At 39.6% G+C, this 25,735-nt stretch overlaps 1 protein-coding gene across 1 annotated transcript in view; it reads right to left on the bottom strand.

The window, feature by feature from the left end:
* The window catches only part of TTN (titin), a 285,365-nt gene that overhangs the window by 109,495 nt on the left and 150,135 nt on the right, over positions 1–25,735 (bottom strand). The window contains exons 155-182 of the mRNA XM_081002634.1: positions 23,853–25,631; positions 22,696–22,779; positions 22,273–22,347; positions 20,417–20,491; positions 19,832–19,915; positions 19,121–19,204; positions 18,743–18,826; positions 18,391–18,462; positions 17,883–17,951; positions 17,172–17,243; positions 15,922–15,999; positions 15,501–15,599; positions 13,725–15,119; positions 13,246–13,329; positions 12,861–12,944; positions 12,529–12,612; positions 11,356–11,439; positions 10,808–10,903; positions 8,410–8,487; positions 7,728–7,823; positions 7,145–7,231; positions 6,723–6,770; positions 6,057–6,137; positions 5,332–5,385; positions 3,754–4,149; positions 1,988–2,263; positions 764–1,039; positions 458–597 (exon numbers count right to left, since the gene is read on the bottom strand). Of these exons, the coding sequence (XP_080858760.1) occupies positions 458–597; positions 764–1,039; positions 1,988–2,263; positions 3,754–4,149; positions 5,332–5,385; positions 6,057–6,137; positions 6,723–6,770; positions 7,145–7,231; positions 7,728–7,823; positions 8,410–8,487; positions 10,808–10,903; positions 11,356–11,439; positions 12,529–12,612; positions 12,861–12,944; positions 13,246–13,329; positions 13,725–15,119; positions 15,501–15,599; positions 15,922–15,999; positions 17,172–17,243; positions 17,883–17,951; positions 18,391–18,462; positions 18,743–18,826; positions 19,121–19,204; positions 19,832–19,915; positions 20,417–20,491; positions 22,273–22,347; positions 22,696–22,779; positions 23,853–25,631 (6,014 nt within the window). The remainder of the gene's footprint in view (positions 1–457; positions 598–763; positions 1,040–1,987; positions 2,264–3,753; positions 4,150–5,331; positions 5,386–6,056; positions 6,138–6,722; positions 6,771–7,144; positions 7,232–7,727; positions 7,824–8,409; positions 8,488–10,807; positions 10,904–11,355; positions 11,440–12,528; positions 12,613–12,860; positions 12,945–13,245; positions 13,330–13,724; positions 15,120–15,500; positions 15,600–15,921; positions 16,000–17,171; positions 17,244–17,882; positions 17,952–18,390; positions 18,463–18,742; positions 18,827–19,120; positions 19,205–19,831; positions 19,916–20,416; positions 20,492–22,272; positions 22,348–22,695; positions 22,780–23,852; positions 25,632–25,735) is intronic.

Below are 25,735 nucleotides of genomic sequence, written 5' to 3'. Positions count from 1 at the left end.
TCTAATCAAAGCATGTTGTGTTGATTTAAAAGCAACAGCTCGTAAATGTGATGGTGAAGTCCTCTATGTAATTGAAGTGATCCAGGGCCAAGATATTCCCATGGTCTTCCATTCTCCTCTGAGCTAAACAAAACTTGGAGCTGTCCATAGCACTCAATAATAATCACCCTAAAATTCCTTGCATTTGTGGTTACAAAAGCCTTCTTAGGGTCGCAAGTAAAATTCTGACAGTGAGCTATACAGTGAGCTAGGATCAGTTGTTTATGTTGCATGGAGATACCCTGCTCTTGAGATTTTAAGCTTCATAATTAAAAGGTGCCTCTTTGAAAACCACATCAACATTAACTATAAGCCCAAATGGTTCTAAATCCTTCTTTAAGGTATTCTGCAGGGCCACAATTGACCAACATAATTATACTATATTCAAATTCACGAGGTCTTAAATACAGATTCTTACAGGTGAGGGTCTGAGTGTTTCTCCCTTCAGTTTCCATTCACCGGGGATATCGTCTTCAGAAATCTCACAGTCAAAGTTTGCTGTTTCTTTTTCATAAATAGTAACATCTTCAATGGGCTTAAGCAGATCAACTTCACGTTCTGGCATTTAGAAATGAACAAATTAATAACATATATGCAATCAATGAAGTACTTCAACAGTCTTGCAGGCTTTCATCTTTTTTCTTACTTCCATCCCATCTTTAGTCTTACTGTATTAAGTAACCCCCCTGGCAAATGTATTGCATCAAACTCAAAAGATACTTACCACCCAGGGTCAGTTTAGCTGGGTATCTCTTCCCTTCAACTTCCACGGCATATTCTCCGAGATCTTCTGGTGTGCAGTTCTTAATTTTGAGGAAGAGATGAGGTCCATCTTTCACAATTTCTGTTTTGTCATTGGGTTCAAGAGGAATCTCCTCATCACCTTTGTACCATTTAATATTTGGTGTATCCTTCACAACATCACAAGCAAAGGTAGCAGTACCCTTTGGTTTCACATGCTGGTCTCTAATAGGCTTCACTAGCCAGTCTTTTATCACTTCTGTATAACAAATGACCAAAAATAATAACCATTAGAATTAGCATAATACATGTAGAGATGAATGACAAGGGTCCTTTGTGCTATGAGAGAGAGAGAGAGAGAGAGAGAGAGAGAGAGAGAGAGAGAGAGAGACAGAGAGAGAGAAGTTGCCCATCTCTTCTTTCTAATTGTATTAGAAGGCTACCACATAGCCAAAGTGCCATGAAAACCTGGATAACACAGAATAAAATGCCTGGGCATTGCCACATATGTTATTAATTAAAAATATACAACAAAAGTGTTGCAGTGTATCTGCTTTGAATATATTTTTAAAATTGAAAAGTAGAATTTATTTTTATTTTAATTATTATTTTGCTTACTTGGAAACACCCCCATATATATATGCAGAAACCCAAACATATTTTTGATGGCCTCATTTTACTTCCTTCTTTTTTTTTTTATGGCCTCATTTTGCTCAGAACTGCTGGAATCTGATGTTATTGCTAAATATTCCTCCCCCCGCCCTCAAATAAGATTACCCAAAGTGAGTCATGGATGACCACAGATCTTCAGTCTTGTGAACTGAATTGGTATAGTTGTTAGCACTTCTACAGAGGCAATTTTATAAACTTTGCACAGGTTGATATATTTCCACCTGAAGCTTTTGGGAGTACAGCAATGTGTGATATTGTGACCGAATCATTTTCTAACTGGCAATTAAATACTGAGTTCCAGTTCTAGTCAAACCAGCTCTTCACTAAAGACCTTCAGATGATTTCAGTACTAATTACACAATCAACTTAAGTGAAAACCAATCTTCTTAAATAGGTCAGTGAAGATAGAGTAAGGTAAAAGGACTAGCATATAAGAGCAAAAATAATGCACAAGGCTTAATATTACTCAATAGAATTCCTTCATATCCCAATTTTATCCCAAGCACACACTACACAGTTTTGAAATTTAACTTACCAACCACTTTCACAGTTGACTGACAGATGAGGTCAGTATTATCCACAGTCACAGTGTATACACCTCCATCAGTGTCATCGGCATCCATGATTGTAACGGCGCGCTGCAAACCAATAATACCCAGAGCAAATTTTCCAGATTTGTCTTTGATGATTTTCCCATCTTTTCTCCAGACCACATCTCTCTCTTTGTTCAGCTCACAACTTAGATAAAAGGGTTGCCCTTTGATGACAGTAAGCTCCTCCTCCAGAGTCTTCACGAAGCGCACTGGTAATTCTAGGGAACAGGAGAAATGTTATTTGCATCTTTTCCCTGCTCCCACAAGCCAGTGGTTCCCAATTGGTTGTCCGCAGACTCCAAGGGGGTCACAGAATCATAGAATTATAGCACTGGAAGGGACCACAAAGGTCTTCTACTCCAACTCCCTGCTATGCAGGGACTCAAACCCACAACCCTGAGATTAAGAGTCTCATGCTCTCATGCTCTGAGCAATCTACACTTGGCCTAACCTGCACAGGGGGTCCGTGGCACCATTCAAAACTACCATAGAGAGATTCCCTCCCCCCCAAAAAAGCAGGGGATTCGTGGCTTGGTTTTTGAAAAACAGGAAGTCCACAGGACTTAGCTAAATGGGAACCATTGCCATAAACTACAGTACAGTGGTGCCTCGCAAGACGAAAAGAATCCGTTCTGCGAGTCTCTTCGTCTTGCGGGTTTTTTCGTCTTGCGAAGCAAGCCCATTAGAGGTTTAGCAGCTTAGCGCTACAGTATTAGCGGCTTAGCCGGCTTAAAGATCAGCTGATAAGCGGCTTAACGATCAGCTGATAAGCGGCTTAGCATCAGCTGTTAAGCGGCTTAAAGATCAGCTGATAAGAGGCTTAGCATCAGCTGTTAAGCGGCTTAAAGATCAGCTGATAAGCGGCTTAGCCATCAGCTGTTAAGCGGCTTAAAGATCAGCTGATAAGCGGCTTAGCATCAGCTGTTAAGCGGCTTAAAGATCAGCTGATAAGCGGCTTAGCATCAGCTGTTAAGCGGCTTAAAGATCAGCTGATAAGCGGCTTAGCCATCAGCTGATAAGCGGTTTAGCGGCTTGGGGAAAAGGGGGGGAAAAGGAAAAAAACCCCGCAGGAACTCGCAAGACATTTTCGTCTTGCGAAGCAAGCACATAGGAAATTCGTTTTGCGAAGCACCTCCAAAACGGAAAACCCTTTCGTCTAGCGGGTTTTCCGTCTTGCGAGGCATTCGTCTTGCGGGGCACCACTGTACAGAAATTTAAGCTGTTGCATTAGAATGATCACCTAACTTCAGAGATCAACATGTGCTCATATAGACATGCTTGTCTCTTGGATTTGAGGTGAATCCTATTCATTATAGCGGTGTGACATGCATACATAAAGCAATATTCTTCTTGGCCAGGAAATTCTGTGCACGCATCAGAGTACCTATGCCCAGAATAAATTGTCGAATTAGGGGCATGTATGTATAATTTAATTTATGAAGGAAGACCCCACGCCTTGCTATCACTAAAACTAAGCTTGTGTAATGAACACACACTCCTTAGCTACTTCTGTTGTCTCCCCTGTGTTAAAATATTGATTGCAACACACTTGGGGCCAGGGACCTGTTCCATTGTGTTTTGTAAAATATTGTGCTATGGATGGCATTAATTACATCTCATTACATCTAATGCAAATAAAATGTAACTTTGCGGCATAAATAACATGTACATAAGCAACTCAAGCCCAATTGGAGATGCCATAAAATACCTTCAACAATAAGTTTCGCTGTAGAGGTCTTTTCTTTATTTCCCAGTTTCAGTACACAAGTGTATTCCCCAGCGTCTGAAAGCTGGACATCAATAATGTGGAGCTTTCTGTCTTTCCCATCAGAGAGGAACCTGTGCTTAGGACTCTCGCGGATGTTGCTGCCATCTTTCATCCAAGAGGTAATGGCAGTGGAGGGAGAGATGAGGCACTCAAAGATGGCAGAAGAGCCTACCGATTCTGCTTCTGTCAGCACTATGTCTTTAATTTCTGTAACAAACTTGAGGGGCACAGCTTTCAGCTGGTATGTGAAAGGAGGCTCATCTGGAGGTTTCTCGCCACCACTTCCTGGTCTTAATTTTCTCCTCTCGGCATCTGCTGGCGAAGGTGTCTTTTTGGCTACAAGTAATATATTTAAAAGGGATATTTGTATGAATCTCACAGTTAAAGTCAGCAGAGGTGTGATGAAAGATGACAAATCTTAAACACAGCAGGAAAAGCATGCAGTTATTTCTGTTCAAGTGGCAATTTGTTTATCCCTAGAACATTTAAATCTATTCTATATACAAGCCAGTCAGTTCTGTTCTTTAATAATAATAATAATAATAATAATAATTTATTATTTATACCCCACCCATCTGGCTGGGCTTCCCTAGGCTTTTGACATTCCAATTCCATTCTAGCATGACCAAGACACAAAATGCAAGGCATGGCTGTGGCATGTAGAAGCCTATCTTGGTCCTTTGTGGTTCCTACAGACAAAGTATTGTTCTGCCCAAAGAGCAAAACACTTCATACTTCCTTTCTTTAATTTGATTGCAATATTCGTCCACCCCACCCCCACTCTTATTGTCTACTTATTGAAGTCCAGGAATATTACATAAAAAACAGATACAATTATTCTAGATTTTTATGTGATCCTGTTAATTTAGGCATGCTAAAGCCAATCTCTTGTTTTAAGTACCATTTGCACTTTGGGGAAATGGTTACATGAAAACACGGGGTGGCGTTTAGCTACCTTTTTCTCTGCATAGATCCAGTAAAATTAATGCACATGACTAAGTTAGGTCTACAGTCAAACCTCGGTTCCTGAATGCCTCCATTTTGGAATGTCTCGGCTCCTGAACGCCGAAAACCCGGAAGTAACTGTTCTGGTTTTCGAACGATTTTCGGAATCCGAACATGGTATGCGGCTTCCGTTTTGAGTTTTCGTATTGTATTTAGGCTTCCGATTTCAGTTTTCAGTTGCCGAACGTTTCGCAAGTCGAATGGTCTTCTGGAACGGATTACGTTCAACAACCGAGGTTTGACTGTATTAATTTCAATAGGTCTCTACTTTGAGTAAAATTTAGCTTACTACCGCCTAGGTTCTCTGAAAGAAGAGACACTACTCATTGTAAAAATGTTGACTACAAAGGGTGTGTGAGTGTCTTTGACATTCATTTATCAAATGACTCACAGGTTTATTCTAGATAGTCAGTTATTTGGTAGTTCATAGCATAAATACTGGGACTGTTGATCACAGTTACTATATATTTAAAGAGGCTGGGGGGCAGTTTTCCATTTTATAATCTCTCTTACCTTTAATAGGAAGTTTAGCCTTGCCAGCTTCCTCCTTTGGTGTAGTTTTAGGCTCTGACATAAAACAGCAACAGCAGTATTAGATAATGAAGTCCAGTTTAAACTATTATCTATCTATCCATCTGTCTATCTATCTATCTATCTATCTATCTACCAGCTATTATTTCCTCAAAGTGTTGCTTCTTCTTGCATTCATTTTACTTCTGAGAAGTTGTGCATATTCAAATGAATGAATGAATGAATGAATGGTTTAATTCAGCCTCATTTCCCCCTCTCGTAGTAATGGTCTTATCATCCTCTTGGATCCTCAAGCCCTCCAGCTAAGTGTACTCATTTCCCCATCTGCTATCATTGAGTCCTGGGTGAAAGGTGTGCACGTTATTTAGGACAGTGTCCATTCAAGGTTTGGGCCCAAAATGTTGTTGCGCTACAACTCCCTTCACCATTGATTAAGGAGGCTGGGAGTTGTAGTCCAACCACATCTGAAGACTCTACGTGGAATAATACTGATAGCACAACAAGATGTGATCCCTAAAAGTTCTTTAGTGAGTTGTGTATTGTAAATATTTTTGTTAGTAAGAACATTTAAACTCTCTCATGATTGTTGTGCTCATGATTACTCATACAAAAGTTAATAGAATTGTGATACAACCTTGCTCTTGAATATATTACAGAATAATAATACAGTCCCGCCCTTGAATATATTACTGAAGTAATAGTCATACCTGCTTTCTTTCCAACCACTGGTGTTGTTAAAGGAGCTGCTTCAGGTTTGGGTTCTGCGGGAGGCTTAGGAGATTTTAGGGCTGTAGAAAAAGTTATATATATTTACTGAGGTTGCAATCCTCAACACACATACTAGGGAAGCCACACTGAGTTAAGTGGACCTACTTCTGCACAACAATGATTAACATTAGACAATACACATTTTTAAAAATCCTTTTAGTCTGCAATCCTACACATATTTACCTGGGAGTAAGTCCCATTGAAGGCAATGGGGCTTACTTCTGAATAGACATACATAGGCTTGCACTGCTAGTACTTCTTAGAACCATGAAATAGATTTTCACTGGCCTTAGTTTGTCACAGAAATAGACAGTGGTATTAGCTGGGATGAATCTTTAACAAGCAAACTTGTTGGAATGAATCTTTAACAAGCAAAACATAAGCAGAACACTACAGAATTCTCAAATGTGATTGCATAATTTACAAATGCTAAAATGTAAGCCCACAGTCTGATAAAACAAGGAGTTGCATCAGCACATAAGGGCATATGGTGGGATTCAAAAAAAGCTCATGTTATATTGGTGCTCCATTGATTTTATGCTAACACCAGAGTTAACTAGATTGGAGGAAAATGGTCTATAATCAGTGGTTTCAAAATGTCCTACCTGTAGCAGGCTTTGGTTCAGGAATTGTGGCTGGTTTAGGCTCTGGAACTTTGAACAAAAAAAAATAACAAGTAGGTCAATCAATATATTTTAAACAGAACATTGCAAAACCAACGAAATGCATAAAAATAGTTAGAGAGACAAACAGCACAGTTAACAGAAGCCTTAAAGACATTCTTTTCTACTTCAGGGGAACAGAACCGGCTTGAACCATATAAAGACAAATAAGAGGACATTTAATGAAGAAGAAGAAGAAATGACGAGGTACTGCATGAAGAATTAGGGAGCAGCTGGAAGAGCACAAAGATGGGAGCATTTGTAGCTGGCTTGTTTTAAAGATTAGTGCAGCTCACAGACCAATATTCAAGATCAAAAGCGGTTTTAGTTGTATAAGCGATTATAAGAGCACTGCATGTTTGTACCTTTTGCTGGTTCAGGCACAGGTTTTTCTTTTTCTTCCCTTTTCTTGAAAGCTGGGATCTCAGTTTTCTTCTTTTCAACCTCCGGCACTTTAAAAAAATATTTGTTTTATGCGGAAGCTGAATTCATATATTTTGACTTCCCTGATGCATTAATCGAGTTTATCCTGAGCCATGTAGCTGGTGTGATTTATTTAAAACAAATAAGAAATAAGTTCAAAGCCTGTCAAAACACTGTATGTGGCGAAGATGAACAGCTGGGACACAATAGCGATAATGAGGAAGACAGATCAAAACTATCAGTTATAGAATATGTCAGATGTAGCTTTCTACAAGAGTTCTTACAAAGTGAAGACTGAAAAGACAGAGTGTGTCAAGGGGATGGGAGAGTGAAATTTGTTACATTACAGATTGTGTCCCCAAATTTCTGAATATTCCAAATGGTTGGGATTTTTCTTTCCATGCTGAAGAACTATTCAAAATTCAGATGGTTTACTGTTTCAGATTCAGAAAGTATTTGTGAATATGGGGATATAAGAAGGGTCTCCTACTGCATAACCTCATGGCAATCTGATTTTTGTTGTACCTTCAGGCTTCTTAATCTTTTCAAGAGGCTTGGGTGGAGCTTTTGGTTCCTTCTCTGGCTTAGGTTCTTCCTCTGGTTTCTTAACTGCTCTTGTGACTTTAAAAGAAAAACAATTTTCTTTCAAGAACAGTGTGATGAAGTGATGAGGAACTTTATTAATAAATGACATAGGCCAACAAATAGGCTTGGTTTTACATCTGGAGAATAGTGACCTCTTATTTCTCAAGGCTGATAAACTGATCACCACTTAAAATCTGCACGGTGTGATAATCTACAATCAAGTCTCCATTAAGAAGTCCTTTTTAGAATTGCAGGTGAAATCAAAGCACTAATTACTGTATATTCAAAAGCAAAAGCAACAACAGCTTTCTTTATGTTGCAAATAATGGAGACACCTTAGAACTTCCAACTGTCTGGGAGCTTCCAGCATCAGCTATGGTTGCTAGTAGAGCTTTCTGCCTAGAATCGGCATGTCTAGAACTAGCATTTTCTTTGAACCAGCAAAGGAGTTAACCTGCTTGAGGAAATTGTTTATGGGCTTCTCGAGATCCTATAGTTGGATGCAAGAAGAAGCTGAAGTGTCTTAGCTATTGCAGTCAGACCTCACAATGTGGCGTTAGGACTGGAATATCACAGCAGTGGGGTCCTCCAGTTTTTGAAAAAAGCAACACGGCTAAATTACCTTTTTTCAAAACAACTTCTTCTTTAGGTGGTGGAGCGGGAGGCTCAGGTGTGGGTCTCCGTGGCTTCAGTCCAGGTGCTTAAAATGATATTAATTTCAGAATAAGCGCACATGTAATCATCGCCATTGGGTGCTTGATGTACAATAAGCATTTAGAACTGAAAAACCTATTATAAGAGAGCTATACCTTTCAGTTCCATTTGAATAATCACAAAACATGAAGAAATTAGCTACTTTACTTTACTTTACTTTTCTCTTTGTTAAGTTTGGTCCTCTCTTCCAAAGATACTTTATTTCGGAAGGAGTTCTTAAAAAAACTAAAACCACCACCACCATTTTTGTTGCTAAACTTTAATTTTGACTTTAACTTTAGTATATACAGTGGTACCTTAGTTTTCGATCATAATCCGTTCCAGAAGACTGTTCGACTTCCGAAACATTCGGAAACCGAGGCGCAAAGGGCAGCCTGAAAAATCAATGGAGGAACTTGGGGGGGGGGGACTCAGTGGAATCCATTTGACTTCTGAGGCTCATTCAAAAACGGAAGGGTTTTCGGTGGTCGAAAACCGAAACGTTTGGCTTCTGAGAAGATCGAAAACTGAGGTGCCACTGTATAATATTGTTAGTCATGATAACAAGGCCATGATGAAGAAGCCACAGAATACTCCATCCGAGATGAAAGTATGCTTCAGTAAAAAGAAAATAGGGAAAAAGTGAATCGAGTTGAACACAAAACAACCACTGGAAGTCACACATGGAAACGGAATGAAAAATATACTACTTTGTGAAATATACTAAAAACTACAGTCTAGTGCTCTTTAAGACGAGAACAAGACACAAGGGTCTGTGGGCAACTTACCACATAGTGGCTGCTTGGGCTGGGGAAGGGCCTTCTTAGGATACATGCAGCCTGAAGACTTTACTTTGCTTACTTTGGTTCTAGCATATCTGATCATACAATAATTTGCTTTCACTGGATCTATATATACTTAGCAGAGAGGACATCCACTTCTGTTGAAACTTTAATAGATTGTGTAGCCACAATGTTCCTACTTGACATGAGCTATAAAGACCTTATAACCAAGTTTTTCACTGTGAATTTTGCGTGAAACTATTATTGCAAAAGTGTGTGCGGTGGTGGGGTGGAATCTTGTTTTGGGAAGAGAATCTATTTCCCTCTGTCTTGAGATGGTGGGAAAAGAACAGATTTTTCAAAAGTAAATGCAATTCTTGTAGGACCAAATATTACTTAGGTGATACACTTTGAAATATTAAATTATGTTTGATTCTTTTCATGATGCTGTATAAGATCAGAATATTGCAAAATGTGGGATGTGGAGTAATATTTTTTATGGAACCTTAAAAAAAGCTACATATAGTTGTTTATTTTGATAATCCACTACTGATTTTCGTTAGGAAGTAATAAATCTTCCTCCCGGTCTATAATGCTTTGAGTTCCATTTTCTCTATCCTTAATTCTGAATGCTAGCTATATTACATCCATGCTTGACACATGCACTTTCAAATAACTAAATACAATCCAAAGAACTATAAAACAAGTTTCACACACTCAGTGGGACTCTGGACTTGTGAATCTCAGACAGCAAACAAACATGCCACACGTTGACTGGTGTTTGAAACTCAGGAGAGTTTCAAAAGCAGTTTGTGAGGTGACATCGTCGTCATCATTTGTTAAATTTATAACCTTTCCTTCCTCCTGAAGGAGCCCAGGGCAGCAAACACACAAAAGACAAAACAATTAATTCATCTAAAAACACCCAATACAATTCCAATACAGATGCAGACTGGGAAAGATCTCTATTTAAAAGGCTTGTTGAAAGAGGAAGATCTTCAGTAGGCACCAAAAAGAAAACAGAGGCATCACTTGTCTAATGTTTAATAGGACAGAATTCCAATGGGTAGGTGCCAAGACACTTAAGGCCTGATTCCTACATTATGTGGAACAAAGCTCTTGGTAAGATGGTATCTGAAGGAGGCTCTCTATCTGCAAAGCACAGTGACTGATTGAATGTAACGGGAGGTTTTCTACACCATGCATAAGGCCTTAGAGCACAGGTAAAATTAACTATCTGGATTGCAAACCCTAATTACAAATTTAGAAACAATAAAAAAATGAAAACCATCAGTGAATAGGGACATTAGACTGAAAACCATTCAGACAACATTAAGTTAGACTTACATTAATATATTAACAGCGCAATCCTATACACACCTACTCAAAAGTAAGTTTAATCAGGCTTACTCCCAGGTGAGTGGGAATAGGATGGCAGCCTAAAGTCCACACTTTCAAAGAACATTATTATGTGTCAATAGGCATTAGTTATAAAACTGGGGCTTAGTAAAAGTTGTTAAATACTGTTGGGGTTGCTGCTGATACCTTTAAGCTGAACCTTTTCCTCCTTAACTTCCTCTTTTGGTGGGAAAGGTACACGGGGTTTGGGTTTTTCAGGTATCTTCTTCTCCGGTTCTGGTTCTTTAAATGATATTGCGGTAGATTCAGTGCAAATGTAATTATACTATATAAACCTCAGATGAAAACCATCTAATGTAGCAAAGGAAATAAACTGCTTTTATAGACTCTATTCGTAAAACTCCCAGTAACGCAAGTGCAAAAATAAACAACTCAGCTGAAAATATCTGATGGCCCATGGGTTCAAGAAAGTTTTTGAAAAAGTCATTAGTAAACTTCCAAGTCAATTAAGAGGGAAAGGTGTTTACATGGTCAAAGATAATGGGAATCACCAACACAGTTACAGAAAGCAATACAACATAGGAAATACACGCATACAAACACACACACAAAAATAACAAAACAAAACATACTGGAGTGTACACATCACGGAACAAACACACCTAATTCTTACTCAGCAAGATGGAGATGGTACAAAAGAAAGTGGTATATTTCATTCACACTTTAGTATATACCTTCATCTGGAATTATCTCCTCTGTTTCTGGAGTAGGAACAGGTACTGGTTCTTCCGGTTCAATTTCCTCTGTAACTTCTGGCTCTTTAAAGAATATCGACAACGAAGATAAGATTGCCATTTAAAAGATCAAATGGCAAGAAGAATTGGAGACATATTGCACAAAATAGCGGGGACATTATTACAACATACACATTCACAGACAAACACACCAGTGTCACAGTGTATTTTTTTACATAAATGGATGGAAGGCCCTTAAATGGATGCTTTCGTAAACAGAAATTGCATCAGGCCTCTAGGAACCCTCTGCAGCCCTCTGCACAGAGGCCTATATAGTCTGCATCTGATGGGGCTTTTGAAAAGTGTATGTCCAGATTATATTCACACATATTTTAAAGAAGGATTGTTGCCATCAGATTCACAGATTTTTTATATATATACATGTGTTTTTCCCCTTCAAAGAAGTTGGGGCAGCTTTGATTGCCTGATAAGGTCCAACTTTGTACGAACCAACTATTTGATGCAGCTGTGTTTCATTCAAATGTTCACAATTCAGATCCCTCAACATAAAGGCAATAGCTACAGTTCTGGTGTGAAATCTAAGAATCCCCTGCCAACTCTTGAGGGCTCGATCCAGAATGTTGAATTGAAGTACTGCAGCACATCATTGGTCAAATGCGCCTCTGGGACCATGGGATCAATACAAATTTGGGCCAAAGCCCCAGGTAGACTTGCTGCTGCTGGACAAAAAAGGAAAGAAAAAGCCCTGCTTCTGATTTCTCCCTAAGGCCCCTATAAATGAGGCCAGTACTATAATTGCAACCAAAAGGAGTGCAACACCACACAGCAGAAAGATGACAAAAAGGCCAAAGCCAATTTGTGCAAAATGAGATAATTGAAGTATTAGCTTCAGTCTTTAATGGCAAATCAAGATTCTAAGCGTGGGTTTTCCACGGTTAGAATTGCTCGCATCCATTGAAGACTGTGGCCTGAAATCTGTAATAAGGTAGAAAGGCAGACTTTAAACAGAAGGACATCATAAAGAACAGACAGTCCTCTACCACCACCACCCCGCCTTACATATACATACAGGACCACATAAAACGTAAGACCAAACAAAGCGGACATAGCAGTCTGGATAAGAATGACGTCGTGATTAATAGGGAGAGCTACCTTCTGCAGGCAGAGGTTCCGGCTTTTTAGGAACAGCAACAGGGGCCTCTTCTTCTGGAACAGGTTTCTTAGGGACTTCAGGGACTTCAAGAAATTTTAATTAGTTTTACTTTCATGTAGGTAAAACAAACAAGGCATTAAAAGCAAAAGCGGAGCTGCTGAAGGTATTGAAGTTACCTATTGTGTTTGGACACAAACACTCCCTCACCCCCATCCCCTCCCAAGTTAGGCTCAGCCTGTCATTTATACACATTAGTACGATTTACAAATCCAACAGCTGAACCAAACGCAGCAAGCAAGATAATGATTTTCTCTGTGAATGATAAAAGTACCTTTTGCGGGAGGAGCTTCTGGTTTTTTAAGTGCAGCAGCTGGTTTTTTCTTTTCGGGAACAACTTTCTTGGGCTCTTCAGGCACTTTAAAGATAATATTTCTATTTTTACTTTGAGAATTATTGAAGTAAGAGGTACCAAGATGTTAAGAAGAGGAACGAAGAATTAAGGACGTATCAAAAGCAAGATTAATGCTACAGACAGATACATAGACGTACATCGTATCTAGAGCCATACAGACTTCGTATTATACATACAGAGTTCATATTATAAAATGAACACTAGGTTATTTCAGTCAAGCAAAAACTATAGGAGAGACAGTACAGAAGAAGAGAGTATTTTAAGAAGAACAAAGAAATTTTCTTCTTTAGGTGTGGACATATACCTTTAGCTGGTGGCGGTTTGACTTTTTTAGCCACAGGAACTGGTACTTTCTTTTCTGGGACAGCTTTCTTGGGTACCTCAGGCACTTTAAAGATATTAGTTGGTTTGTTAAAAGACAGGGGAAAAAATATATCCATCAACCCACAGGCACATCAGACATCACCTTCATCCAGCTTCAAATGAATAATTCTTCCTGAGTCTGTTTCCATTCATACATTTAAGTTGTTGTTTTTTATTTACTTTCACGTCAATTAATAATGGAAATTTCAAATTCTTGCAGGCCTAAGCAAATTGTTTTGCAGAATCAGAAAGAACCTTTCTCTCTTTCACACACCCACACACCAATGTATACACACAACAACTTTGTTTCCAAGAGCAGTTTTTCGAATTGCTCAGCAGAAAGTTGGCAAAGCAACGCTTGTCAACATTCTGCTTTAAGGAAGACATACTCTTTGTACCGGAAAAGATTATGCCATATACCTTTTGCTGGTTTCTTAGGTACTTCTGTAGGCTCTCCAGGAGCAGCAATGGCTTCTGGTTCCTCAGGAGCAGCGCTAGGTGCTTCAAGTGCAAGAATGTCCTCAGACCCCTCAATGACATATTGTTCTGCCTCTTCCAACTCATAAGCTCCAGCGCTCTCAGGTTCCCCAAAAGCAGTTATGGCCTCTATGTCTTGGTGGACGGAAACATGTTGCCGCTCTCTCTTTCCAATAAAAGTCTGCACCTCTCGTTCCTCTTCGTGCTCTTCGATCTCTTTAGCTGGTGGGCGTTCTGGTTTTTTGAACAAGGGTTCGGGCTTCTTGGGTGGTGCTGCAAGCTCTGGTTTTTTAGGCACAGCGGCAGGTTTCGGCTTTTTCGTCACCACGACGTGTTCCAGTTTTTTGGGAGCAGCTTCGGGTTCAGGTTTCTTAGGCGCAGCAACAGGCTTGGGTTTCTTGGGCACAAGAGCAGGCTTAGGTTCCTCAGGAGCAGCAATGACTTGGGGTTCCTCAGGGACAGCAACAGGCTCAGGTCCTGTAAGGGAAACGATGTCCTCGGACCCCTCAATGACGTATTGTTCTTCTTCTTCCATCTCATAAGCTGCAGCGCTCTCAGGTTCCTCAAAAGGAGTTATGGCCTCTATGTCTAGGTGGACGGAAACATGTTGTCGCTCTCTCTTTCCAATAAAAGTCTGCACCTCTCGTTCCTCTTCGTGCTCTTCGATCTCTTTAGCTGGTGGGCGTTCTGGTTTTTTGAACAAGGGTTCTGGCTTCTGAGGCTCTGGTTTTTTAGGTACAGGAGCAAGTTTCGGCTTTTTAGGCACAGCAATAGGTTCTGGTTTCTTGGGTGCAGCCGCAGGTTCTGGCTTTTTAGCTACAGCAGTAGGCTTCGGCTTTTTTGGCACAATAGCAGGTTTCGTTTCTTCCGGAGCAGCAACGGCTTCTGGTTCTTCTGGGACAGCTTCGGGTCCTTCAAGTGAAATAATCTCTTCTGATTCCTCAATAAAGTATTGCTCAGGCTCTGTGATCTCAAAAGCCAAAGCACTCTCGGGTTCTTCAAGTGTAGCTATAGCCTCTATGTCCTGGTGGACAGAAACATGTGTTCGCTCTCTGTACCCAATAATCGTTTGCACCTCTCGTTCTTCTTCATATTCCAAGGTCTCTTTAGCAGGTGGGCGTTCTGGTTTTTTAAGTACAGCCTTTGGTGGTTTCGGCACGGCTGCAGCTTCTGGTTTCTTAGGGACAATGGTAGGCTTGGGTTTCTTAGGCACAATAGCAGGTTCACATTCTTCAGCAACAACAGTGACGACTTCTTCTTCAAACTCAACAGTGACTTTTTCTTCTTCATAAACACTAATGGTCTCTGGTTCTTCAGACACAGCAAAGCGTTCTGGTTCTTTAGGTAAAACAAGAGTTACTTTTTAAACTGGCACAGTTTTCCGAAGTACTTTGGGTGCTTAAAAGAGATTAGTTTTACTTTTAAGAAGGGGCAAAAGATATGTAGCTAATATGAAGAAGAAGATTGAAACATAATGCACAATTATAACAAAATCAACAATTGTGTGTTTGCATACTAGGACACAGAGAAAGCAGTCGTGATGAAGTTCAGCACAGCTAAGCACTTTTTCTCTCACAGACTGGACTGAACCAACAGTATTGTTTACAAAAGAAATTTTAAGCAACGGAGCACAGACAGAACAAGAATCTCCCAGACATCTGCTTTAAACACCTGCATCAAAACCACATTCTTTATAACTGCATTAATGCTGAAATGTACCTTTAACAGGAGGAGGTTCTGGTTCCTTAAGTACAGGCTTTTTAAGCACGGGAGTTGGTTCTTTCTCTTCGATGACAGCCTTCTTGGGCACTTCCGGCACTTTAAAGATATTAGTTAATGCTTACTATTGAATTTTGAAAGCACAATGAAATGTAAAAGATGGGAAAATGTCAACGCTTGAGATGTAAGGTGAGGGGGCATGCATGCTTTTGTCCCCAGAATCTTGTAACAACAAACTACCATGAAGTACAATCCACTTGTACCACCAGTAGAACTATGAGGATGGAGATGCTAGCCACAGAAAGCTACTCAAAAGAATGCATGACATAGACTCATAAGGATATCCAAAAGATGATCAATGATCAAGAGTATAAGAAAATGATGTTTTTCACTTCAAGATTTGATCAGATATAACATATACCTTTAGGTGTTGGTGGTTCTTTCTTTTTGAGCGTAGGGACCTTCTCTTCAGGCACAGGTTTCTTGGGCACCTCTGGCACTTTAAAGATATTTGTTTGTTTTACTATTATTAATTCTAAATGCAATGTGCAAGATTATGAGATCAAGAAACCGTGAGACACAAAACATGACAATATACAACATTATCTACTACATAACATTGAAGATCTATCTCAGCCTCTCACTTTTCTCTTTCATTAAAACAATCACTAATTCAGACAATGCAGATAGAAAACAAGGGTATCAAATACAAACAAAGAAAATGCATTTACAATCCCACTGTGACAAAATAGTATTACACCCCCACTCCTCATAAACAGTAAATCTGTAAAAAGATTGGAGTGGTTTTAGCCTTGGTTATATTTACTCTATTACTGATGACTATATATGAACTGATAAATATTTGATAAATATTTTCCTCTGGGCCATCATATATTCCTAAGGTGTTCTCCTTAATTCTCAAAACCCAATGATATACTCAAACTGATGGTAAAATCCATATGTACATTAATATGTACATTAATAGGATGTTCACATTAACATCCAATGACTTTAATGGATAATAAATAAGTTTATGCCTTTGACAAGAATTTTGCCACCTTATAGGAAGATGACACAACACAACTGGAAGTTTACATGTCTTCTTTGGCCTGTTGATATTTTGTATTTTGATTTATTATTGACATGCATTGCCTAGGCGTACCACCAACTTCTTTGTGACCCACCAAGCTCAATGCAACCTAAATGTCACTGGCAGCTCATAAACCTCTGGCTTTCCTTACTCAATATGATCAAAAAGACTATAAAAATGTATCTGATATGCATTTGGATTACATGTTACATGTTACTTTGGGCATAATCCAGTTAAAGTTAAGCACTTTGTGCTTAATCCTTCCACTGAAATTAATGGGACATGCATAAACTTCCTGCTCATGTTTAGTCAGAAGGAAGTCCCATGGTGTACAATGAACTTTTCTTTCAGATGTGTGCACAGAACTGTAGCCTTAAAAGTGCTTAGCTTCACCCAGATTGTGTCCAATAAATGCCACATTTCAATGGGAAGTAATAAATGAAGGAACTGAAGGCATGGGAGCAAGGCAAAAGCTGGAATCCTGCTCCATTTAAAACCCTTGGGAGTTTTACCACTGATTCTATATAAGCAGCATTGTACCCAAATATTTTGACTATGATTATTTCAGAATTGACAAATACCTTTAGCAGGGGGAGGTTCTGGTTTCTTTGGTACTTTTTCTTCTGGGACAATTTTCTTGGGCACTTCAGGCACTTAAAATATATTAGTTTTGAATGTGTGATTGTCAAAGATATAAAAGATTTGAAAACAATAAACACAAAACTTGAAAACAGTGACAAAAACGATATTCAAACACAATTTTCTCCCCCTCTCCACAAATGCAGACAGTATATTTTCTTTATTTTTATGCTATATCCCTAGTTTGTTTTTCTTTTGTTAAATGAGTCCTCCTTCCCTTTCCTGAGAAGTTATGCAGATCTCTATAAAGTGTGGCAGTTTAATTGCCATCCTATTTCTTTGTCCTTCTGTTAAATTATCACAATCAATGGAAGATGAGCATAGCATTAGTAAGGGATGGAGATGCTTCCTGGTACATTCTCATTTGAATTTTCCTTAAGTATATGAACTACACAGTTTATTTTCCAGTAAATTTCTGCTGCCAGCGTTGCTGAAAGTAAATAGGTCAACAGCCTGGATGGCAGATCACTCACCAAGAGCTAAGAGTAAGCTAATAAAGAAATTATTTTATAAAATAGGCTGAAAGCCTTCTGGATATCTCACATGAAGAAGACATGTTGTACATCATAAGAGAAAACAAGGAACACAAAGTACAAAAAATACATCAGAATAAGAAGATGCTTCCATGTGACCACAATAATGTTGACATGTACCTTTAGCTGGTGGAGCTTCTGGTTCAGGGGGTTTCTTTTCTGGAACGACTTTCTTGGGAACTTCTGGCACTTTAAAAGACATTGGTCAGTTTTAATGTCCGATTTATTTATTTACTTTCACGAGAAATTTTATATACTGCTTGATTGTAAAAATAAAGTAAAATAAAAAACAAATCCTCAAAGGGGTTTACAAAAAAGATTATACAATTATCGATAAGAAGAATTAACAACAGTAATTTAAGACTTTTTGAAAAGGCTAAAATAACAATAAACAGATTAAAACATGCACCAGCTTTCTAAATGTAGAAGATATGAGCAAAACACAAGGGAAAAACAGTTTCTACAAGAAATTCAAGTTGCACTCCTTAGATCTGTTCACAGAATCGAGTGAACAGATTTGAATTTGCCACCAAAACAGTAGAAGGAAATCCCAGGAGGCAGCGAATTTGAAAGAACTAAACATGCAAAACAATAAGAATACAAATATTCCCAAGATGCTAAGATATACCTTTGGGTGCTGGAGGTTCAGGCTTTTTCACGGGTACTTTTTCTTCTGGGATTTTCTTTGGCACCTCAGGAACTTCAAAGATAGTAAATTGTTTTAAGTCTTGGGCTTCAGTGATGTATGCCAGTAATTAACAAGAGCAAACAAGGGGAAGGGAAACCAACATAAAGGGCTATCTTTTTTCTAAAATACATGTGGGACACATATTACATATGACTGCATTATGAGAAGTCATCTCAGAGGGAAAATAAGACTATTAAACATACTTTCACAAATATTCAGTTATGTGAAACTAATGTTACATCTATAAAACAAATCTGAAGTTCTTTGTGGCGTTTGTGGTTATGACATGTACCTTTAACAGCGGGAGGCTCTGGTTTTTTAGGCTCAGGAATCTTTGCTTTTTCCTCAGGGACCACTTTCTTGGGTACTTCCGGAACTTGAAGGGAAAATAATTTCATTTAAGAATGCGAATATCAAAGAATGCGCAGAAGATACTAAGGACACATGAAAGTCGTAAAACATGGAACTTCAAAAATAAGGACAAAACTGAAGAGAACTGGCATGACACAATTAAGCTGTACAGAAGTAAGCCTCCTGTCTTTCTTTACAGATCACACAGTAGAAACACACAGACGGAAATCGATATTTTCCTGTCTCTCCCCTTGATAAAGGTTAAATATTCCTCCCAAGAGCAAACAAAGCTGTTTCATGCGTTACGAGCAATACACACCTTTAGCAGGTGGAGCTTCCGGTTTCTTAGGCACTTCAGCTGGTACTTTCTTTTCCGGAACAACTTTCTTTGGCACCTCAGGCACTTGAAAACATTAATATTATTTTTTTACAACAAGTCATTTAATAAACATACACAGTTGCAAATACACACACAACCCCAACATTAAATAGCAGCACAGATCCATCATTTGAGTTCATGATTCCCACATGCAGTGATGACCACCAAATTGGTTGGCCTTCAAAGGGCTTCATGGGGGAATAAGGCTACCAGTGGCTACCAGTCATTATGGTTGTGTATTACTTCCAGAGTAGGGGCAGTATGCTCCTCAAAACCAGTTTCTGGGAAATCGCAAGTGAGGAGAGTGCTGTAGTGCCCATGTTCTGCTTGTAGACTTCCCATTAGCATCTATTTAGTCGGGCACTGTGACAGCCATGTGCTAGATTAGATGGGTTTTTGGTATCTTCTTATGCTCACCCAAACACATTTAGGTACTGCAGATATACAGTATACTAACACCAACAGACTTCAGTTTGAAAAATGTGTACTACTCAGTGCTATTTTTCTAGAAAAAGAGGTGCCGGACCTTGTTCCCTTAGAATGGCAATGGCGCCCACCTGAGAGGTGCCAGAACTGAGTTCCGGCGAGTTCCGGCTGAAAAAAGCCCTGGTAGTTCTAACTTGTCATTCTTTCTTTAAAAATGAGGCCTACCTTTGGCAGGTGGAGGTTCTGGCTTCTTCGGCACAGCCACTGGAGCTTTTTCTTCTGGGACAGGTTTCTTTGGTACCTCAGGCACTGAATAAGATTAGTTTATGTTAATGCCATATATTCCAAAGGTAGCATATGTTAATCCTGTCACAGAATGGTAGCAGATGGACACGACCTGGTATCAATTATGTCTAGCTTCAATAATGTGAACTTAAACATCTACAGTGGTACCTTGGTTCTCAAATAGCTTAGCTGTCAAACAAATCGGCTCCCGAACACTGCAAACGTCTAACACGGCTTCCGCTTGCATGCAGAAAGCTCCTGCAGCCAATTGGAAGCTGTGTCTTGGTTTTCAAATGGTTTTGGGAGTCAAATGGACTCCTGGAACGGATTAAGTTTGAGAACCAAGGTACTATTGTATACCATATATACAATATGACTAATAAGTGTTATCGTTGCTGCCATGTATTCTATGTGAAGAATAATGACAAGGAAGTATGAAAGAAATGAAGTGTAGACACTAAAGGAACAGTAAGGAACTGACGGGATGGGAGTATCTTATTTGTTGAATTCATGAAATGCACACACCTTTAGCTGCTGGCACCTCTGGCTTTTTAGGCACAACTTTCTCTTCTGGAACAGGTTTCTTTGGTACTTCAGGCACTGTTAAAGGAAGGGTATGGATTTTGCTTACTCTTTGGTGCAGGACAGTACACATAACTTCTAAGACACAAACGCAAACTGAGGCTGCAGTCTAAACTCAATGCACACTAGGAAGTAAGTCCCACTGAATATTAACAAGTGACAACATTGCTCAGCTTAAGGCTGTAATCCTAGGTCCAGTTACGTTCGAATCCCATCAAATGCAGCAGCAGCCGCTTCTGAGATTTGACTGCACTGGCCATCATCTAACACACAAGGCTTTGTCTTTGAAGGCTCTCATCTGAAATGTGCCATCTCTCTGAGACAAGGTGGGTGGTGACTGGGGTAGTGGCCTTTTTGTGGAACTATTTCCCAAGGGAGGCTCACCTAGCATACAGTCTTTTTTGCCATCATTGTTATTAACACCATCATTAACATTTTTTTTAAAAAATATTTTTTTTATACATAATTTAAATAGAAAGAAATAGTAAGGAAGAAAGCACAGCATTTACAAACCAGTAACAGAACCGTAAATAATTAAGCAGTTAGCAATTTAACAACCAACACTACAATAAATTAATTTCAATAATAATTTTAAAAGGAAATATAATAATTTGAAACAAAATTATAGTAGATGGGGATGGGGATATTTAAATAATAATATTCAGTTTATATCCTTTATCTTTAATGTATAATTTATAATTTGAAATTTGACGGAAACCATAATTATATATTCTCATAAGATCTTTTGATGCCACCCTATTTATTTCACCTGCCTGTTCCCTGTTGAGGAGACTGTCTTAGTGATGCTAGTCTTATTTGCTGTTTGATCTTTTATATTGTTTGCTTATTTTTATGGTGACCTGCTCTAGAAATATTGATATTAAAGGCTGACTGTGAATCTACAAACAAACAAACAAATAGTATTAGCTTAAAGGAGAACATTTCTGCCACCTTTGGTATCCAAATACCACACTTGATATGGTCTACTAAAGTGAAGAACACATGGCATTTAAAGATGATAATGTGTAGTATATAAAAGTAATATGAATTTAATATAATAAGATATACACTGGCCTGGTTCATGTGACACAGTAAGTTAAGCTATGGCTTACCAGAATTGTGCAAAAGTGCAGGCTTTCAATCACCAGCTTGCAACCCCTTTGGTCCTCCATAGTCTTTTTTAGTATTACACTGCGCTGAGCTCAATCAAAGTTTAGTTTAGTGCAGGCTTCCTCAACCTCGGCCCTCCAGATGTTTTTGGCCTACAACTACCATGATCCCTAGCTAGCAGGACCAGTGGTCAGGGATGATGGGAATTGTAGTCTCAAAACATCTGGAGGGCTGAGGTTGAGGAAGCCTGGTTTGTGCATTAAAGGTAAAGGTACCCCTGCCCGTATGGGCCAGTCGTGTCCGACTCTAGGGCTGTGCGCCCATCTCACTTAAGAGGCCGGGGGCCAGCGCTGTCCGCAGACACTTCCGGGTCACGTGGCCAGCTTGACAAGCTGCATCTGGCGAGCCAGCGCAGCACACGGAAACGCCGTTTACCTTCCCGCTAGTAAGCGGTCCCTATTTATCTACTTGCACCCGGGGGTGCTTTCGAACTGCTAGGTTGGCAGGCGCTGGGACCGAGCAACGGGAGCGCAGTGCATTACCAGAGCCCAGAGTCTGGTAAGTGGTCTACTCACTAACCATGAGCTGCAGCTGAGGTTTCTTCTTACCATGTCATGCAAACCAGGCCAATGCCTATCCTCCTGGATCAGCCCTAACCCACTGCTGCTTTCTGTCAAATGGGATGTTACCTTTAGCTGGAGGTGCTTCTGGAACAGCAGCTGGCACCTTCTTTTCCGGGACAACTTTTGTGGGTACCTCAGGCACTTGAAAAGAAATAGCATCATTTTCTGTTACGTTTCAGTTTGTTAAAATGTAGGCAAAAGTGTCAGGAATAAAGAGGCGCCTTTAGAGGAATTTCAGGAAGGTTAGTGGTCAATATTAAGCAGTCACAGTTCAGGGGACAAGCAAGTTCCATTGAAATCGATGGGGTTTTGTATCCATAACTCTCTGAATTGTAAGCAAAACCTATTTGAACGTGTCCAATTAAGAAATGAAGTCGGTTTTTAGAAGATGAGGAAGAAGAAAAGAAATGGGGGTTGGGGGAAGTGAACCCATAACCCATTTCTTTTTCTTTTGGTAAAAATGAATGTCACCAAGACTGAGGTATATACCTTTAGCAGGTGGAGGCGCTGGTTTTTTAGGCACTGCAACAGGTATTTTCTCTTCTGGCACAGCCTTCTTGGGCATCTCGGGAACTTTAAAGATATTAGTACATTTTACTTTGAAGAACTGAAAATGGTTTATAACACGGCATGAAGAAGTGAAACAGATTTATTCCCAACAGACAGAACATGACACACAGACACGGAATGACATGGACAATATTGACATTAAAATCACACAGGTGGGTATTCAATTGAAAGCAAGAGGCTCCCCTTTACATTGTATAGACATAGACCTTTTCTCAAAACATCTATAGTTGGCGTATGAACAAGCACCACAACGTCAATTGTTGCTGAATATTAGCTGTCCAGGTGGCAAATCTGAACAAATCATTCAAGTGACTGAAGAGAAGGCACTGCGATAAAAATCCCCCTCTATACAGGTCCTTCATTCATATATATAAGTAGTTATCTTTTATGGGCTGATGGAAACGGTTGAACTCAACTGAACATTTGAAAGATTTCAAAACACCTGCTGATATATCTGTTTTGTAAGATTACTTCCACTGCTGTTACCTTCCTGACAGTGGTTTGGGTATGTTTATTATTATTAATTGTTATCATAATTAGCATTTCCCCTTTCATCCTGGCATCTGACCTTATGTTTTATGATGTACTGCGTCATATTTGTATATAAAGGGAAGGATGCTTATGCATCAAGGTAAGAATACAGCTGCAAATGATATTCCTATTTCTGCAAAAATCAGCATGGGAACTTTTTGGGACACAAGATTATCAGGAAACTAGAAGAGATAAGTTCTTTTTTTACTTTCTTTCTTACCCAGCAGAGCTTCTGTTTTTTTGCTTTTTGTCAGCACTTTTCTAGAACAGGTTTCTTGGACAAACCAGATACTTCAGTAAAGATATTAGATTGTGTTAATTGTACGAGCTGAAGAAGCCACAATAAAGATAAATAACAGCAAGACCATAAAGACTTGACACCAAACATTGACATTAATTTGGCACATTCACATTTACGTATGACAAGAAAAGTTTCCTGCACAAAATTTATAAACTAACATGAAACAAAGAAGATTTTTTTTCCACAAACAAGACAAACATTTCTATAGCCAAGAGTGTCTTTTCCCTTTGGGAATGACGTCTACCTTTTAATGGTGGAGGCTCTGTTGCAGGCACAGCATAAGGGTCTTGTTTTTTAGGCTTAGCAACCATCACAGTCTCTTCTGGTATTTGAGCCTCTGCTGCTTCAAGCACAACAGCAGGCTCTGGTTTTCTGGGTTTGGAAACAGCTGCCTTTTCCTCTGGCTCTTGCCACCAAACTGTTTCAGGCACCACTGTAGGTTCTGGCTCCCTGGATTTTGCTCTCTTTTCTCCTTCCACCTCAGGCTTTACTGTTTCAAGCACCATGGCAACTTCTGGTTCTCTGGGTTTGGTGACAGCCATCTTCTGTTTTGCCGCTGGAAGCTTTACTGTTTTAGGCACTGCAATAAGTTCTGGTTTTTTAGATTTAGCAGCGGCTACCTCCATTTCTGGGACACGAGGTTCTGCTGACTCAAGAACAGCAATAGGTTTCGGTTTCTCAGGTTCCACAATATCTATCTCTTCTTCCAGCTCAGGCTCTGCCATCTGAGGCATGACAATGAATTCCTGTTTTCTGGGTTTGGCAACAGCCATCTTGTCTTCTGGCATGTAAGGCTCTGTTTTTTTAGGTTTAGCAATGGTTGCCTTCTTTTCTTCCTCTTCAGGCCCTTCTATGTCAGGCACCAAAGCAGGTTGTGGTTTTCTGGGTTTGGTGACAGCTATCTTCTGTTTTGGTGCAGGAGGCTCAGACACCAGCGACTCTGTTTTTTTAGGTTTAGCAACAGCTGCTTTCTTTTCTGGCACATGAAGTTCAACTGCCTCAAGAACTGAAGTGGGTTTTGGTTTCTTGAGTTCAACAATATCTATCTCCTCTTCTTCCACTTCAGACTGTACCACCTGAGCCATGACAATGGATTCTGGTTTTCTGGGTTTGGAGACAACTATCTGCTCCTCTAGCACTTCAGGCTCTGCTGTTTCAGGCTCCACAACAGGTCCTGGTTTTCTGGGTTCAGTGACAGCTATCTTCTGTTTTGGCACTGGAGGCTCCACTATTTTAGACACCATAATAGGTTCTGGTTTTTTAGGTTTAGCAACAGCTGCCTTCTTTTTTGATACATGAGGTTCTACCGTCTCAAGAACTACAACAGGTTTTGGTTCCTCACGTTCAGCAATATCTGTCTCCTCTTCTTCCATTTCAGGCTCTACTGTTTGAGGAAACCCAACAGGTTCTGATTTCCTAGGTTTGGAGACAGCCATCTGGTCTTCTCGCACTGGAGGCTCTGTTGTTTTAGGAACCACCCCAGGTTTTGCTTTTTTAGGTTTAGCAATGAATAGTTTCTTTTCTGGCACCCCAGGCTCTTCTGTTTCAAGCTCCACAAGAGGTTCTGGTTTTCTGGGTTTGGCAACAGCTATCTCCTGTTTTGACTCTACTGTTTTCAGCATCACAACAGGCTCTGGTTTTTTAGGTTTAGCAACGGCTTTCTTCTTTTCTGGCACATGAGGTTCAACTACCTCATAAACTGCAACAGGTATGGGTTCCTCAGGTTCAGCAATATCTATCTCCTCTTCTTGCACTTCAGGCTCTACAACGGGTTGTGGTTTTCTGGGTTTGGCAACAAGTGGCTTCTGTTTTGGCAGCTCAGGCTCTGCTGGCTTTGATACAGCAATAGATTCTGGTTTTGTGGGTCTATGAGCAGCTGTCTTCCTTTCTGGTGCTTGAGGCTGCGTTATCTGAGATACTTCAGTAAGTTCTGCTTTTTTATGTACAGAAACTAATTCTGTTTTTTCATGCTTTGCAATTGATATCTTCTCTTCCGCCACTCCTTTTCTGGGCACCTCAGACACTTTAAATAAAATCAATTCCCTTGTAAGAATTTTTAAACCACAAAATGCAAACAGTAGCATCAAACTGAACAAGAGCGAAATAATGAAAATATGTCACTTTTGT

Source organism: Podarcis pityusensis (assembly GCF_964106645.2).
Source record: "Podarcis pityusensis genome assembly, chromosome: 1".
NCBI classification, from domain to species: Eukaryota; Metazoa; Chordata; class Lepidosauria; order Squamata; family Lacertidae; genus Podarcis; species Podarcis pityusensis.
The sequence above is the reverse complement of the archived record's forward strand: the minus strand, read 5'-3'. Positions and strand labels throughout refer to the sequence as shown.